Source organism: Seriola aureovittata, chromosome 10 (genome assembly GCF_021018895.1).
Source record: "Seriola aureovittata isolate HTS-2021-v1 ecotype China chromosome 10, ASM2101889v1, whole genome shotgun sequence".
In the NCBI taxonomy this organism is placed as follows: domain Eukaryota; kingdom Metazoa; phylum Chordata; class Actinopteri; order Carangiformes; family Carangidae; genus Seriola; species Seriola aureovittata.
The window spans coordinates 14,894,593-14,910,408 of record NC_079373.1 but is presented as its reverse complement, the minus strand read 5'-3'; the positions used below and the strand labels follow the sequence as shown (position 1 = coordinate 14,910,408).

Here is a 15,816-nt window from a genome sequence, read left to right as displayed (position 1 = left end):
GTATCAATTCTTTCATCTAACTCTCAGCAAAAAAGCAAAGAAACATACTTCCTAAAAATTGAAGTATTTCTTTAAAGGACTAAACTGCATTTGCATGATTTAAAAATGACATACAGCGTTTACTCCCTCAAGTTCATTTCACACTACAGTATGGGTATTTCAGATTTGCCATAGCTGTCAGCAGAGACTTTTTTATCACATATACAGCAGACTATACAGACAATATTTTGGGGTACATTTCACTACACTGAGTGGAAATGTTTTCATTTATAAATGAGATCATTGAAGAACGATGATATCGATGATCAAGCAAATACTGGCCACAGCATGATATTCAGTAAGTAGACCATAGGCACCACGCAGCACAAATAAAAAGCTATTCACCACTGCGGTTGGCAAACTGACACCTTTAAATGCAAAAGGATTTTTGAATTTCACATTATCCTTTTACAGTGTCTATGGTTGTCTGGGTTTGATTTCGTGACTGCAGAGCTCGTGAATGTGATGGTGTTTGTAAGCTTAATCTCAAATCTTGGATGCTAGAGCTTCTCACCTATTTTAATGCTTCAGACTGAAATTCCAGGCGATGATAATGTTACCTTGACGGACAGAAAGTCTCTGCATGCTGATTTCCATATACCATGAACTGACATGATCTGTAGCTGGTGGCTCCCTGAAAGGAGAGAAAAATGCATTCATCAGGCCGATGTAAGCTGTGGCATGCTTTGGAGAATCAACAGTAGTTTACTTGCTTTATAATAATGAGGCCCCAACATGCATAAATACTATGAGCTTTAAAATGTGTGCAGAATGTTCTTAACCCAAGAACAATGTCCTGTCCTTGGCAATATTTTTAGTAATAAAGCAAGAAGGGACAAAAAGTGAAATGTTTTCTGTTTCACAGTGTGTGCTTTGCTTGCACAGTTGCTCTTGAGACAGGAAGCTGGGTTTGGGCACTTTCCAAGAGGTTATAATGAAGCAAACATTCATTTTCAGTGGACACCATGAGAACAGTGTAGAAATGCTGGGAGATATTATTTGGCACATTTCTGGGAAATTGACTTCAAGAGCTGCCAATTGCATTAAAGCATACTGTCAAAGTAAGGCATTCAGCAAAACTGTTGTTAGAGTCTCTGCTCCGTAAATATACAGTTTTATATTCCACACCACACACATCCATGAGTATGTGCTCGTACACAAATGCACACACACACACACGCACAGACACATCTCCAACCTTGTTGTAGTGCTGTCCTCAAAAGTGAGCTCATTACAAAGTTCCCCTTTGTGTTATTTTCAAAGTGGCCTCTAATAATGATGTAAGTTTGTTTAAAGAGTTCATTTCCAGGTCCTCCAGCTATTTCAGTGGAAGACTGGAAATCATTTAAAAGGGATCTACTTTTTTTTCTTCTTTCCAAGCATAAACACACATACTAGGGACACACACATATTGAGCATGTGTGACAGCTTAGGGAATAGATATAAAGCTTTCATAGACACCATCAACGTACTTCCCCAAAAACAGACATTAAGTTAAATTATATGTCCATCAAATGAATGTCAGGTAGTCTCCTGTGGGAGTTTTACAGCGAACCACTTCTTGAAGTAAACTGAAGGGGGACAAGAGTGACTTTAAAGGACTATATTAGGGAACGTCGTGCAAATTTTACTTGTGGTTCATAGGGTGTGTTGGTACTCCAGTTCTTCCAATAATAATAATTTATCATGCATTTATCGTATATCCTGATTCTCCTGATTCAGATCTCTTTTGGTTGAGAGAGAGAGGAGCTAAGACATAGAAATACTCTGCTTTTAGGTCAACCCCTCAGAGAAGCAGAGGTGTACGTTTGTGCATGTGTGTGGAGCTTGATCGTGTATGTCTGTCTAAGTGTGTGTGTGCGTGTGGGTGTTTGTCTGGGTGTGCGTGTTTGTCTGTACGTGTGTGTCGTATTACAGAGCAGAGTGGTAAAGGTATGGCAGCCGCCTGCAGAAAAATCTGAGCTGCCTGCATCTAAGAGAAGCTTTCATCCTCCTACCTGCCCACCAAAGATGGGAGGCACGCACGCACACACACACATACACACTCTCTCTCTCTCTCTCTCTCTCTCTCTTCCACACACACAAGCCAGGGTTTAGGCCGGAGATGCCAGCAATCAACAGAAATTTCACTACAAGCCAGATCCTTGGTCTAGATTGATCTTCATAGTCAAAACGTCAACCTCCAGCTTCTGTCTTATCTCTCCGGAGGACTGAAGAAAGTGCAAGGGAGACATGAGAGAATTTATAAGAAGAAAGCTATTTCCTACTTAGGGCTTTTACAGAGTTTGCATTAGCTAGACAGTTTAAAAGATATAAACACATAAAGAAACGGAAACTAGAGTTGGAATAGGTTATATATTATCTCTTACAGATGATAAAAAAAAGTTGTGGAAGTTGTGAGAAAAGAAAGGTCAAAACAGCAATGCAGCAAGGGCTGGGATAGACTGACTTTAATATGCCATTCCACCAAACATACATATACATCTGGATATCTCATTTGAATCAGAAATAAGAAAAGAAATGCGCTTTAAAGCATGGTGTATAATGCACCATTATAGACCAAGAGAGACCACTAGAGATCATTGTAATTGGATGTCAGCCAGGTGGAAGTTCAATCTGGACAGTTTGGCCACATTTTGAAGAAGCACAATCAAGATAGTGGCAACGCTTTATTAAAACCAGCTGTAAATGAAAAGGCCCATGATGATAATGTCATTATCCAGATATCCAGATACAGACTGCATGTTAATACAGGGTGGAAATTAGGTATAATTTATTTCTTTATGGTTTGTTTGATATGGACAGATACAATATACATACAATTAAAACTGAACAGCTATCTGATGCAAGTATAATAGTGTTTATGAAGGGTTTTTGTTAAAAATAAGAGGTAAAGTGAGTACAGCAGTAAGATTCAATAAAATACAGAATTAGTGTTAACCTAGCTACAGTAAACTATAATAGTGAGGTAAAAATTAGGTAAAGTGAACACACCAAAATAAAATAAAAGAAACATTTAGTAGTAACAAAGGTACAAAAAAAATTAGACATGAGTTCAGGTTTGTTGCTGAATCAACCAGGATTTGGTAGCTCTCTTGAAAGTTGTGACGTTTGCAATGAATTTGAAGTGATCAGGAAGCGAATTCCAGGACTTTGCTCCTTTGACAGACAAAGCTGTCTGAGCAAAAGCTGTTTTGCAGAATGAAATTTTACAGTTGCCACTTAAAGCTGTTCTGGTGGATCTGCTGCAGCTCTGGAGTCTCTCGCAAGGCTGAGGAGCCAGTTCATTTAATCATTCAAACACAAGCTTTACATAATGAAAATCAATAAAGTTTGTTAAACTTAAATGTTGTACTTAAAATGTGGCAATGATGATATCGCATTTGCTTTTCTCCAAGATTTTCGATGCCCGATTCTAAAGACACTCATGGATTTGATTACTGACTGTTTGGCCTGGGAACAGGAAGTTAAAGCATATAGGACATGTGTGAAAGTATCATTGAATGAGGAACAACAAGGCACAGTCAAATGTCAAGCAACTTCTTATCATCTTGTCATTTTTGCATCACTCAGACACTCCAATAAAATGACTGACTGTAAATATAGTGCACAAAGGAGTTATTTCACTTGAGTGTTCAAATGATACAAAAATGACGATGAGAAGTAAGTTTCAAAAAACTCAAATTACTGCTCACTACTGAATGTCGATTATTTAGAGAATAGCTAATGAATGAAAAGGGGAGTGATTTGGCTTTGACTGTTTGGACTACAGTCTACAGCCGTAACGCTTGATAATAAGCACTAGTTTTGCAGGTATGTAAATCAAAGTACTGGACAAACAGAAATTTTGACCTGATGGCGCTGCTGGATGAAAAGTCTGAGGATCAATTTATTACTATTCACCTTGAGAGAGACATTGATATCTGTACCAAACTTCATGGCTATCCATCCAATAGCTCTCGAGACATTTCACTCGGAACCATTAATGGCAACCTCATGGGGGTGTTAGAGGAAAAGTCAGGGGACCACCAGAGTCATTATGATTCATCCCCTGGAAACCATGTATATCTGTGCCAGAAGTCATGACAATCCATCCAATGGTTGTCAAGATATTTCAGCCTGGATGAGAGTGGAGGGCTGACCAACCGACAGGCTAACATTGCTATCCTAAAGGACATGCCACTCAAAAGCTCACCCGACAAGTTACCCTGACCCCACCTCTTCCCGCTGTCCCAGCAAGTATCTCAAGCTTAAACAGCAGCATCACCTCCCTTGACCTGGGACACGCCATGCTTGTTTACAAGTTCTCTAGCTGTGTTGTCTACTGAAATATTTTAGACGGTCTCTGACAGTAGCAGAGGTGGAGTGTGTTAGTGAACGAAACTGTCAAAACACAGAGTGATAGCTTTAATTGAGTTGTAAGCTATGATAAGCAACATCAGCTGTTGTTGGCCTCATTGTTGTCAGTTAGCTTCTTTCATGGTAAAATGCATTCAGTCCTCACACTGTAATTATGCAGGCGAGAGGGGGAGCAATAAATCTGATAATACACACACACAGGCGCGCGCGCGCGCACACACACACACACATACACACATACTTACGGGTATAAACTCATGGACGAGCAGAGAATTGTTGGAACAGAGATCAGATTAGAGAAGCTTTTCTGATCTGTGGCATGAGAAGTCTGGGCTCATGTATCAACCAGCCATCTAAGCTGGCTAATCCTGATACAACCAGGGGCAAACACACACACACACGCACGCACGCACACACACACACACACACACACACACTTTCAAGAAGAAAGTTTACAGGGTGATGTAAGGGAGGGGGATGTTGGAGAAGAGTGGGGTACAATCTCCAAACAGTTCCATATCCCTTTTAGTCATGGCTGGCTTTGGCTGTGAAGTGGAAACGACTTTGAGCCCTTGTTAACAGTGTCCCAAAACTCCAATAAAGGTCTACTTTGCTGTCTTTATACTTTATAGTAACACTTGGAAAAGTATTTCATCGTGCAGCCTCTGACAGCTTTGTGATTTGTTGTGTGACACGTGTGTCTGAGTTATGTCTCCATCCTCTCCTCCTCTCCTCTCTCCAAGCAGGACTGATGTCCAGATGGTGTGCCCCTCCATGTGCGGTCCAGTTCAGCTCTCCCTGACCGTTTCATGGGCCACGAACCCACCCAAGCATCCACGGCCACTTGACTCAACCCCAGCACGCACTGTACGCCTCACCCTTAACCCCTCACCCCTGACCTTCACCCTCAACCCCTCACCTCCCTCTGTTTCACTCTCTGTCAAGCCTCTCCTCACATTTTGACAATCCTAAGCTTCCCTGAGCCCAACATGGTGGCCCGCGTTCCCGCTCTAGTCTTGGTCATGATGTGTCGGGGCGTCTTGCTCTCTGTCGGAGACCCACCTCAGTCCCGCCGAGAGATCCGCATTGAGGGCGACCTGGTGCTCGGCGGCTTGTTCCCTGTGCATGAAAAAGGTGCTGGGATGGAGGAGTGTGGCCGTGTGAACGAGGACAGAGGGATCCAGAGGCTGGAGGCCATGCTGTTCGCTATAGACAGAATCAATAAGGACAGTACTTTGCTGCCCGGGGTCTCCCTTGGTGTCCACATCCTGGACACCTGCTCCAGAGACACCTATGCACTGGAGCAGGTGCGTGAGTATGAACACTGTACACAAACTGTGTTCGTTTCTCAATCAGAGATGATTCTGAGATGATGCTTTTTTCATCTTATGTTTCTGCTGCCTGCCATCCACTTAAATCGCTGTTCACATAATGTGCGTAGAGTGTAATCTTAGATATGTAAATCCACATCATTTTAGCTTTCATTTGCACAAGATGATGTTTACTTTAAAACTCAAATACGGCTTATGCAAACATAAATGCCCAATACTTTACCAAATTGCAACAAACCACTTGGATAGCTAGTTATGTGTATATAATTATAGCTCAGTTAGAGCATTTATTCTCTAAGCGGCTCCCCTATTTTTGTGTTGTAGAGCGCTCAGTTGTATCTGCATTTACCTGTGAATGCTGATACAACCTTTTAGACACAGCACAGCTCAGATACAGTTTGTTTAATTAGCTGTTTGTTCTCTTGTGCTGCCGGGCGACTTGAGCTTTTGCTACATTTTATATTTAAAAAGTTGCTCTGCAGAGTAAGTAACTTGTGGTGTCAGAAGTAAAAAAGTGCAATGTTTCCATTTTAAATCAAGTAAAACTATAAGGTCTCATTAAAGCATAATATTCAAGTAAAGTAAATATACCTTGAAATTCTATTTTATCCACTCCGAGTGAAGGATTTTGCCTCAAATGATGATGAGAAATAGAAATTGAGGCTATTAGGGATGAGAGAAATGAGCCGGATATAAGAAGAAAAAAAAAAAAAAAGACGGCACTTTCCCCTCAGGGATTGCTATCTTCAAAAAGATGATTGTATTTTATTGCTGAGATACTTAGAGATGATGCATCTAGTGATCTTATAAAATGAGCTCCTTGACTGAGTGTATAAACCCTGATTCTTGACAGTAGAATTCCAGAAATAGGTTGCAGGTTCATTGGCTGTTTGTCCACAAACCGGAAGTATGTTATAATGTGCCTCATAATTCATTTGCAAGTTGGATCCTGTACTGAAAGCATTTAAGAAACCCTAGTCTAATGCAATACACTTTTATTGTCCCTTCAAGAAGATAGAAACTCTGCATTATAAAAAAAACAAAAAACTATCAATCAGTCTTTAAGTTGCATATTTCTTACAAAGAACATAATCCAAAGGCTGATTAAGAATACATAGATGATATAGACCATATGCTACACAGTATGGTGCACAGCATTTGATATAAAATATCTATTGGCTTGTGCTTGTCTAGGCTCTGGAGTTTGTAAGAGCCTCACTCACCAAGGTGGACGACACAGAGTTCATCTGTCCAGACGGATCTTACGCTCTGCAGGACGACAGCCCGCTCGCAATCGCTGGAGTCATAGGAGGATCCTTCAGCAGCGTCTCCATACAGGTAACACACACACGCACACACACACAAACACACAAACACACACACACACAGGTTGAGGAATATTCACACAAACATATTTCACCTTCTTTGTCTACTTTTCACTTCCTCGGTTGCTTTGCTACTCTTTCCCTGACCAAGAGTGCAAAGGCTGACTTCCAGTGACATGGAAGTGCCAGCGTGTCGAGTATATGTGACTGCATGTGAATGTGTGTGTGTGTGTGTGTGTGTGTGTGTGTGTGTGTGTGTGTGTGCTTGTTTCTTAGAATCAAGTTCCATTGGTGTGTTCTTGTGTGTGCCACCAGCTCTTGTAGCACTTGTCACAGAGCTGGGTAATTTGCATAGTTTAGCATAAAACCTCCTTCTCCCTTACTCCTCTGTGACTGCACAAAAGCCTCCTCCTATCAGTCCTTAAATCCCTAATCTCTGCAACTGTCTCTCTGTCTTTCTTTCTCACCCTCTCTTCTTCTCTCTCTCCCATTTTATGTTTTTCTCTCTTTTTTTTCAGTCCCTTAAATCGCTGCTCTCTTCCTTCTCATCACTGCCTACTTTCCTTTTTTCTCCTTCTTTATATGCATTCAGAGGCGTCCCTCCCAGCTATTTGGGGAGAGCTCAGTGTATGCTGGCCTCAGCCCCCTTCTTCTTCTCCTCCTCCTTCCTGGGGCAGCCATTGTTAACACATCTGCTCTGTTTCTCGTCTTTCATCAAACATAATTATCCCTTGTTTTCTTGCAGCTCGTTCTTGTTGCTCTTTGTTGCCGTTGCTGTTGTTTTTACCTGCCTTTTTCTGAGGGCAGCGATGTTTGCGAGACCCGAACTGTGCTCTGCTTTCTGATCTATTGCCAGTGAAGCTAATCCAGCTACTCCTTCATGCCTCTCCACTTGGCCAGCCTGTCTGTTGCTTTTAAATGAAGTAATAGGGAATTATTTTATGTTTAACCATGCACAACTAAACTCCAATGCCTTGAAGGCATTTACATAGCAGGCATCATTCCTCCCCTCCGTTCGTACATGTGTGTGTGTGTGTGTGTGTGTGTGTGTCTCTGTGTGTCTGTGTGCGTGTGTGTGACTTGCATTCCAAGCAGAAAACACACAGCACCCCTCCACTGCACCAATTTTTTCCTCCTTCCCTTTCATTTTTTTTTCTTTACTCGTCTCTCATTTTCAGCCCGTTCCTACAGTACATCTCCCTTCCCGCTCTCATAGGAAAGGAGCAGCTTTCACTAACAGAGTAAACTCCCTGTGTCCCTACAGACAGGCCTCTTAGCTAGCTGTGGCCATTGTTCAGTGGCAGGTAATGGAGCAATGCGGTTACATTCTGCAGCGTGACCTTCCCTGACATTTAAGTCAACTGCCATTTTAAAACCATAAAACCTGCCCAAAATACTATAAGCAGCCCATGTGAGTGTGTGTGTGTGTGTGTGTCAGTACAGGTGTTTGCGTACGTGTTGACCTGTCCTCGTGCACATCAGCATATGTATGTGAGTGTGTTTTCTAATCTTCTACATTATTAGTCTAATGAGATTCTGACATGTTGTCAAAACAGCTCATCAACTGAGCTGTGAATGAAATATAGAAAAGCCCAGAGTGATGCGCTCTAAAAGGATTAAACTGAGGCAAGAACAGAATGGCTGTGTAGTTTGTGTTTATTTGCGTATGTGCGCATGTTTGATTGTGTATGTTTACATGTCTTTGTGCGCATGAGTATGTGTAGCAATTGTATTTCCACTGTTTGTGTTGGCGTCTGTGACTAAAATTCTAATGAAGCGAACGTGACCAAACCCCAATCAACAGTAAAAGGGAATATTATATGGACATCAGTAGACCCCAGATGATGTCCATCACTAATGCATGAGTCAGTGATTTATTGAACTTCTGTGTGTGTGTGTGTGTTTGTGTGTGTGTGTGTGTGTGTGTGCACGCGCGCGTGCGTGTGTGTTATCTTGTATTTCTCCATAGGCGTATATTCCTACACTTGCTGCATTGTCTTTTATCTTTAAATAATCACATTATGCATGAAGCCTTTCCTATCAGCAACAACCTTCTAAATATGTTCTAAATTTTTCTTGGATGAAGAAAGAAAATAGATTTATTAAAGGATCATTCCAGCTATTTGTGTGCATCTTATTTCCAAGCTTTTGTCAATGTGCCAATCATTTTTGATCAAACTTACATTACTTACTTGACTGAAGAGCTTGACACACATGGACATCTGTTCTCCAATACACTAACTGTAACACTAGCTGCACATCTTTTACACATCATCTTTTACACAGGCACTTTCCAGTGTGTTGTGCTACAAATGAGCAATTTTCAGATTCTGCCTTTACCCCTTTGGACCATATTAGAAACAGGATATGCCAACAAACTGTAACACTATTTGTTTTATTTATTTTATTCACCCACGATGTGTTCAGGAGCATGGGAGAGATGTATTCTATCAAAAATATATTTTCATTTACTTTAATTTCACAACTTCATTGTGCTGAATACCCAATATTGATCAAATATTTATCTCATCAATTGAAAAATGTGAATCTCATCAGTGGCATGGAGTAGATCTTCCTAGGTCTTCCTGTGTAGTACATTAAAAAAAAAATATATATTTTTTTTAAATGTTTTTCTTTTTGAGTTGATTCATCACTTGTTCTGAGTATCCTCCAGTTTCCCACACCTTTCCTTTTTTCTTTCAGGTGCTTCATTAAATGCCATAAAGTAAATGGCTATGTTGCTGCCACCTCTCAAACTCAAGCTACATGAAGTCAACAGGACTAATTTCAAATGAAATTATGGGAATTATATATATATATATATATATATATATATCTGACTTAAGTGTATGTCTCTTTTATATAATTCTAAGTTGTAGAAAAGCGTTTATTCTGAAACAAAATCATGAGTGAAATATTACCTTATCATTTCATGTCTTTGTGTACTAGACAAACAGAAGCAGAAACCTAGTTGTCAGTCAATAAAAGTTTAGTTGCTGTGATTCATCAGAAAGTTGTGATAGTAATATTTTTATTCTGTATCTCTCCCCTCAGGTTGCAAACCTACTAAGGCTCTTCCAGATCCCTCAGATAAGCTATGCGTCGACGAGTGCGAAGCTCAGCGATAAAACCCGCTATGATTACTTTGCCCGCACGGTGCCCCCTGACTTCTATCAGGCCAAAGCCATGGCCGAGATCCTCCGGTTCTTCAACTGGACATACGTGTCCACCGTGGCATCGGAGGGTGATTATGGTGAAACTGGTATAGAGGCCTTCGAGCAAGAGGCGCGCATGAGGAACATCTGTATCGCCACTTCAGAGAAGGTGGGGCATGCATTAGAATTCAATAACATTTGAGTTTATTCCTGTGGCCCAGTCTGCATGAATATAAGCAACCATTGCTCAAAGTCAAATACCAAAAAGACAAAATTTTAATCTGCAGTGTCACACTGATATATGGCCCGAAGCTGCACCAGTAACAATGAACAGGGCGCAAAATTTGTGAGCTTATAAAAGTTTGTCTCCGTGTCTTATCTTGTCTTGCACACAAATGGCGTTTATATTACATTGTTGTTATCAGTTGTGAGCCAGAAAATGAATGCTTATCTCCAAGAACTCATTCTGGGTACTTTCACAGTCACATTTTTCATCTCATTTGCTATGCATGTTGATGTGAGACTGAATGATACTGATAAATAGTTTCAAATAAGGACCTTAAACTTATTTGGGAGTAGAAGGAGCATTACATCTGTTATTACCTCAATTTCCTCTTTCTGTCCAGGTGGGGCGTTCTAACGCTAAGAAGTCCTATGAAGCTGTGATCCGTCAGCTCCTCCAGAAGCCGAATGCTCGTGTGGCCGTCCTCTTCCTGCGCAGCGACGATGCCAGAGAGCTGCTGGCAGCTGCTGCCAGGCTTAACACCTCCTTCATCTGGGTTGCCAGCGATGGCTGGGGTGCACAGGAAAGCATTGTCAAGGGAAATGAGGTCACCGCTGAAGGAGCCATCACACTTGAACTGGCAGCCAATCCCGTGCCAGAATTCAACCGCTACTTCCTCAGCTTGAACCCGGTCAAAAACCATCGTAATCCCTGGTACAGGGAATTCTGGGAGCAGCGGTTCCAGTGCTCCTTAGGTGGTGGAGGAACAGGAGGAGCTGGAGCTGTTGGACTGGGAGAGACAGCTCTCCTCCCACCGTGTGACAAGGACTTGTCAATGGACAAGAGTAACTTTGAACCAGAGTCAAAGATCATGTTTGTGGTGAATGCGGTGTACGCCATGGCTCATGCCCTTCATCATATGCAACGGAGTCTGTGCTTCAACACCACCAAGCTGTGCGACAGCATGAAGGCCTTGGACGGGCGCAGACTCTACAGGGATTACATCCTTAATGTCAGCTTCACAGGTAAGACAGCTAGACCGTGGTGAAGAGAGTGAAGAGTGTTAGATAAGGTGTTCAAGGTGGATGAAGAGGGAAACGAAGTGAATGTTGGCGAGGAAGTTGAGGAGGAAGGGGGAAGGATAGACAAGAAATAGACAGGAATGTGAAGAGCGCTGTGCCTAGTTAACAGTCCTCTCATGAACAGCACAGGGATGTTGTCCTTCTCCTCAGCAAAAGCAGCCAAGCCACAGAACATAAAAAGTACTGAGACAAATCCGCTTAATTGCTATGTATTGTCAGAGCCAGCCTGCCATTGACACCTATTACCCATGCGTAATTGATACGATACTACAAAGTTGCTTTGAGGAAAGAGAGCTTCAGTTAATCCGTCAGCCATATTTTTCTCTCTTGCACTAATGAGATTGTGTGTGTTATAATAGCTCCTATAGCAGGCTGCCTGTCTGTCAGTCTCTGTAGAATTGGGAGAGAAGAGACAGAGGATTGGCTTGACTGACAGATGGCGCACAAAGGAAGCGTTATAAATAAACTGCTGTGTCTCGGGGACTGACACAGGTTTAGAGGTGCTTATTCCTCCACCAACCGTGACCAGGAGCAGACATCAAAACAGCCAGACAAACAGCACTAACACGGCAGCTTTGCCACAGGACGCTGGGGAGAGAGAGCAGCAGGGATGCATGGAGGACGAAAGAATGGCATCACATACGGAGGGAGGGGGAAGGAAGCTAACAGATAAGACTGACAGGCAGACTAAAGTGAGAAAAGAGAGTTTGGGGTAAGGTAAAAGGGAGTAAGACAGAAAAAGAGATAGGGAGGGAAGGAGGGAAGAAACAAGGGAGCACTGAGGCAATGCCGGAGTGGGACCGCGTGCGTCAGCAGAAGAAGAGGATTCTCTTTGAAATTCCCCATCTTCATTTCTGCTACAAATCAAAGGACTCGGAGCATTTCAGTCTGAGAGGAGGCAGACAGAAAGAAGGAAAGAGAGAGGAAGAGTGTGAGTAAGATAGAGAGGGAGAAAGAGAGAGTGAGAGGATGTAGCCAAGGCGATTGCAGTCGCAGCCTCCGGTTGGCAGAGTTGATAACCACTCCCTTATAGGATGCATACAGAGAGGGACAGGATAGATATGCAGATTTACACAAAGTTTAAAAATGCTGTGGAATAAGTTGGACAGGAGAGGAGAGGAGAAGAGAGGAGCTGTAACTTCCCTACATCTCTATATATGATCATCTTCCTCCCTTACATTCCCCTCTCCCACTCTCCCTCCCTTGTTTTCACTACTGATGTATGTCCATGAGGCGCATGTCTTTATTCTGCAGTACTGAAAGCCAACAAGCCAGTACAACGATCTCGACTTGTATGCGGCTCAGTGTCAGTGATGACAGTGACGGCATGGCAAACAGCTGTATCAGTTAAAGAAAAAAAAAAGACTCTGCCTTGATAAAACTATGAGGAAGCTGAAGGTGGCGGTACAGTTAAACTAGGAACTGTGGCAGCGTTTGTTGTGAGTTTTTGGTTAGCCCTGAATGACTCACTCTCACAGCCGTACATATACATCTTTCCATCTACAGTATGGAAGGAAGGAGCCGAGGTGAGTTGAGGTTGAATGTGGGGTATAAATACTGCAGCATCACCATCCGCAGTGCTCTCAGTCTGAACTGTAGCAAACGGAAAACCAACACTGTTCGGCGCTCTCTATCTCACTCCCATCTCCTTCCCTCTCACACACACACATACACACACACACAAACACACGCATGTTCATTAGAAGTTTGATCTCGCTCATATCTTCATGCCTCCCAATACACTGACTTACTCTCCCCTCTCCTTCACTTTACATTCACAACACAGCAGGCTGTCTTTAGTTGCGATGGGGCTGTTTTGTTATGTGTTACTGACAGCGTATGTGGTGCACTGAGGCAGTATGTTGTGTGGTTAGGAGAGTGTTTTCAAATGCCGCTCTCATCATCTAGCCCCATCTTGCTAGTTGCTATGGTAATGAAGCCGACACTATTGTCCATTGTTGAAGTGATCTGGTAGATCGCGGGAACCGCTCTCAACCAACTAGTAACAGACACAGGGGCGCATTTGTGCAATTTTATGAGGCTTTGCTCCATACTTCGAACATTAAGCACACAGGTTCGTACGCACAAGAGACATGTACACAAACTCGTGCAAAACAGTCAGTTTTTTTTTTTTTTTTTTACAAAGAGCCAGCTTGAAATGCTTGTTTCTTTACCAGCATGAAATTGCAGACACCCCCGACCCACACTCTTCTCAAAGCCATCATTCAACTCCCACCCACCCACCTCCCCGTTCTGCAGCAAACAGATCAGTATATACACACATGCACACAGTCTTCTGTTCAAATAGTGGTGATAGATGTGATATTCCCCCTTCTCTGTGCTGTGTGTGTGTGTGTGTGTGCGCGTGCATGCGTGTGTGATATGTCTGTGTTAGCAGAGGCGGTGTGCCTTCAGGGCCATATTGAGCAGAGAGCTTACTGCAACGTTTAGATGCTAGAGAACAACCTTCACTCCTTCTCTCCCTCATTTTCTCTTCACCCTCTTCCTCTGTCTCTCCGTCTCTGTCACTCTCTGTCCTTCTGTCTCTCTTACTCTCAGGCTTCATCACTCTATCTTTCTATATCTCTCCTTTCTCTTTCTCACGCAGAAAGTGTCCTACTCTCTCTACATTCAAAAACAGCACATCCCACTCAGACTTCACAAGGTTGCTCTCCTGCCTCCACCGTCTCTCTCCATCGGTTTGTTCCTCCACTCCTTCACTTTGCTCATCTGTCCATCCATCCTTCACCTTTTCTCTATTGATTCCGCCACCTAAAGGCTTTCCTCCGTCCACCTATATCTCTGCTGCCGTCACGTCAGTTCCTTGCTTTTCTCTTTTGCTATCTACTCTCTTTTTTTTCTAGTATTCTTCTCTCTTCTCCCTTGTCACTTCCCTCCTTTCTTTGCCCTTATCTTGTCTCCTGGCTCATCCTCCCTCCCAGCACCTCTTGCTTTTTTCCTGCCGTTTCATTCTTTGTCTCCTCTATCTCACCACCTTTCTTTCAGTCAAGCCTCAGCCCTCCGCTGCTGCACCTTTTCTCCTACACATTTCCCTCCTTGTTCTAGACTTCCTTCCACCCTATCAGTCCTCTATTCCCCTGTGGCCTGTTGCTCTGTGGCCCAGGCAGCGTCGCGGTCCCCAGGGACCGAATCTGCAGGGAGAACAAATATAGTTAATGTAATATGTCTGTGTGTTATGTTTGTGACATACGAGTGCATCCCTGTGTCCATATCTATACATGCTCAGGTGTGTGTGTGTGTGTGTGTGTGTGTGTGTGTGTGTGTGTGTGTGTGCATGTTTCCCTTCACTTCCTGTTTTCTCTTTGTAGGGCACAGATGTCTAAGGTCATTTACCCTATGGAAGAAAAGAGGGACAACAAATATTGGTCTCACCATTAACAGCACAGGGCCAATCTATATATTTTACCTGTATTTTGTATATGTTACCTGTATCTTACTGTAACATCAGCTGTTTATGCATCAGCCTAGATGCACTATTTACTTTGTCAAGATTAAATCCTGATTAAGGTGAATTGATGCTTGGAAATATAATTCTCAATTCCCTAGCCAACAACTCAACAGCTTTTGAATTTTCAGTCACACACTCACAGAAAGGAAAGGTTTCCCATCTCCCTATGAGTCTATATGCCTCTCTCTCTCCCCACTTTTAGATTACTTATTCCTACTTATTCCTCCCAAGCCCCTTTGCCTCCTCTCTCCCTCTCCCCGCCTTTAATACCCACAATCCCCCTTGGGCTTCGCTTTAGCCCGACATGGCCGAGAACATAATTAATTTCTCAGCTTCTGAATGAAAAGCCTGTTTTCACCATGCTTCTAATTAAGCTGGAATAAAAAGGTGTTTCTGAAGTTTGTGGGGATGCTAAAGCGTCTCACAAAAAAGGAGGGATCTGGTTAGGCTCAGCAGTTTGTCTCACCTAACTTTATTTGTTTTTTTGTTGTTGTTTTTCATCTCTTTTGTTGCACTCACAAAGATGATGCAGATACTGGTTTTTCAATGCAACCAAATCTTTCAGTCTGTATAAAGAACACTTGTCTAAACATGTCAATTTATCAATTCAAATGATCCATTGCCTAACATGGATGATTTCGGGCAGAATGTCACTGAGATGGCGTGGTCCACCTTTGAGTGCTGACGACACGTCGCAGGCACATGAAGTCACTCAGACCTGTGGGCAGTGCTGAGAGCTGAGCCCGCTGTGGGTCTCAGTTGGAAAGGACTCGGTACGCGTGAAGTGTAGTATAGATGAGATGACACAGAATCATCAATCATCACTGTTTTAG

The 15,816-nt window shown here is 42.7% G+C and overlaps 1 protein-coding gene across 3 annotated transcripts in view; it reads left to right on the top strand.

The window, feature by feature from the left end:
• grm3 (glutamate receptor, metabotropic 3) overlaps window positions 1–15,816 on the top strand; it is a 39,387-nt gene that overhangs the window by 11,403 nt on the left and 12,168 nt on the right. For all 3 annotated transcript variants that reach the window (XM_056387704.1, XM_056387705.1, XM_056387706.1), the window contains 4 exons: window positions 5,145–5,705; window positions 6,924–7,067; window positions 10,109–10,378; window positions 10,836–11,457. In XM_056387704.1, coding sequence (XP_056243679.1) covers window positions 5,388–5,705; window positions 6,924–7,067; window positions 10,109–10,378; window positions 10,836–11,457 — 1,354 coding nt within the window. In that variant the 5' untranslated portion in view covers window positions 5,145–5,387. The remainder of the gene's footprint in view (window positions 1–5,144; window positions 5,706–6,923; window positions 7,068–10,108; window positions 10,379–10,835; window positions 11,458–15,816) is intronic.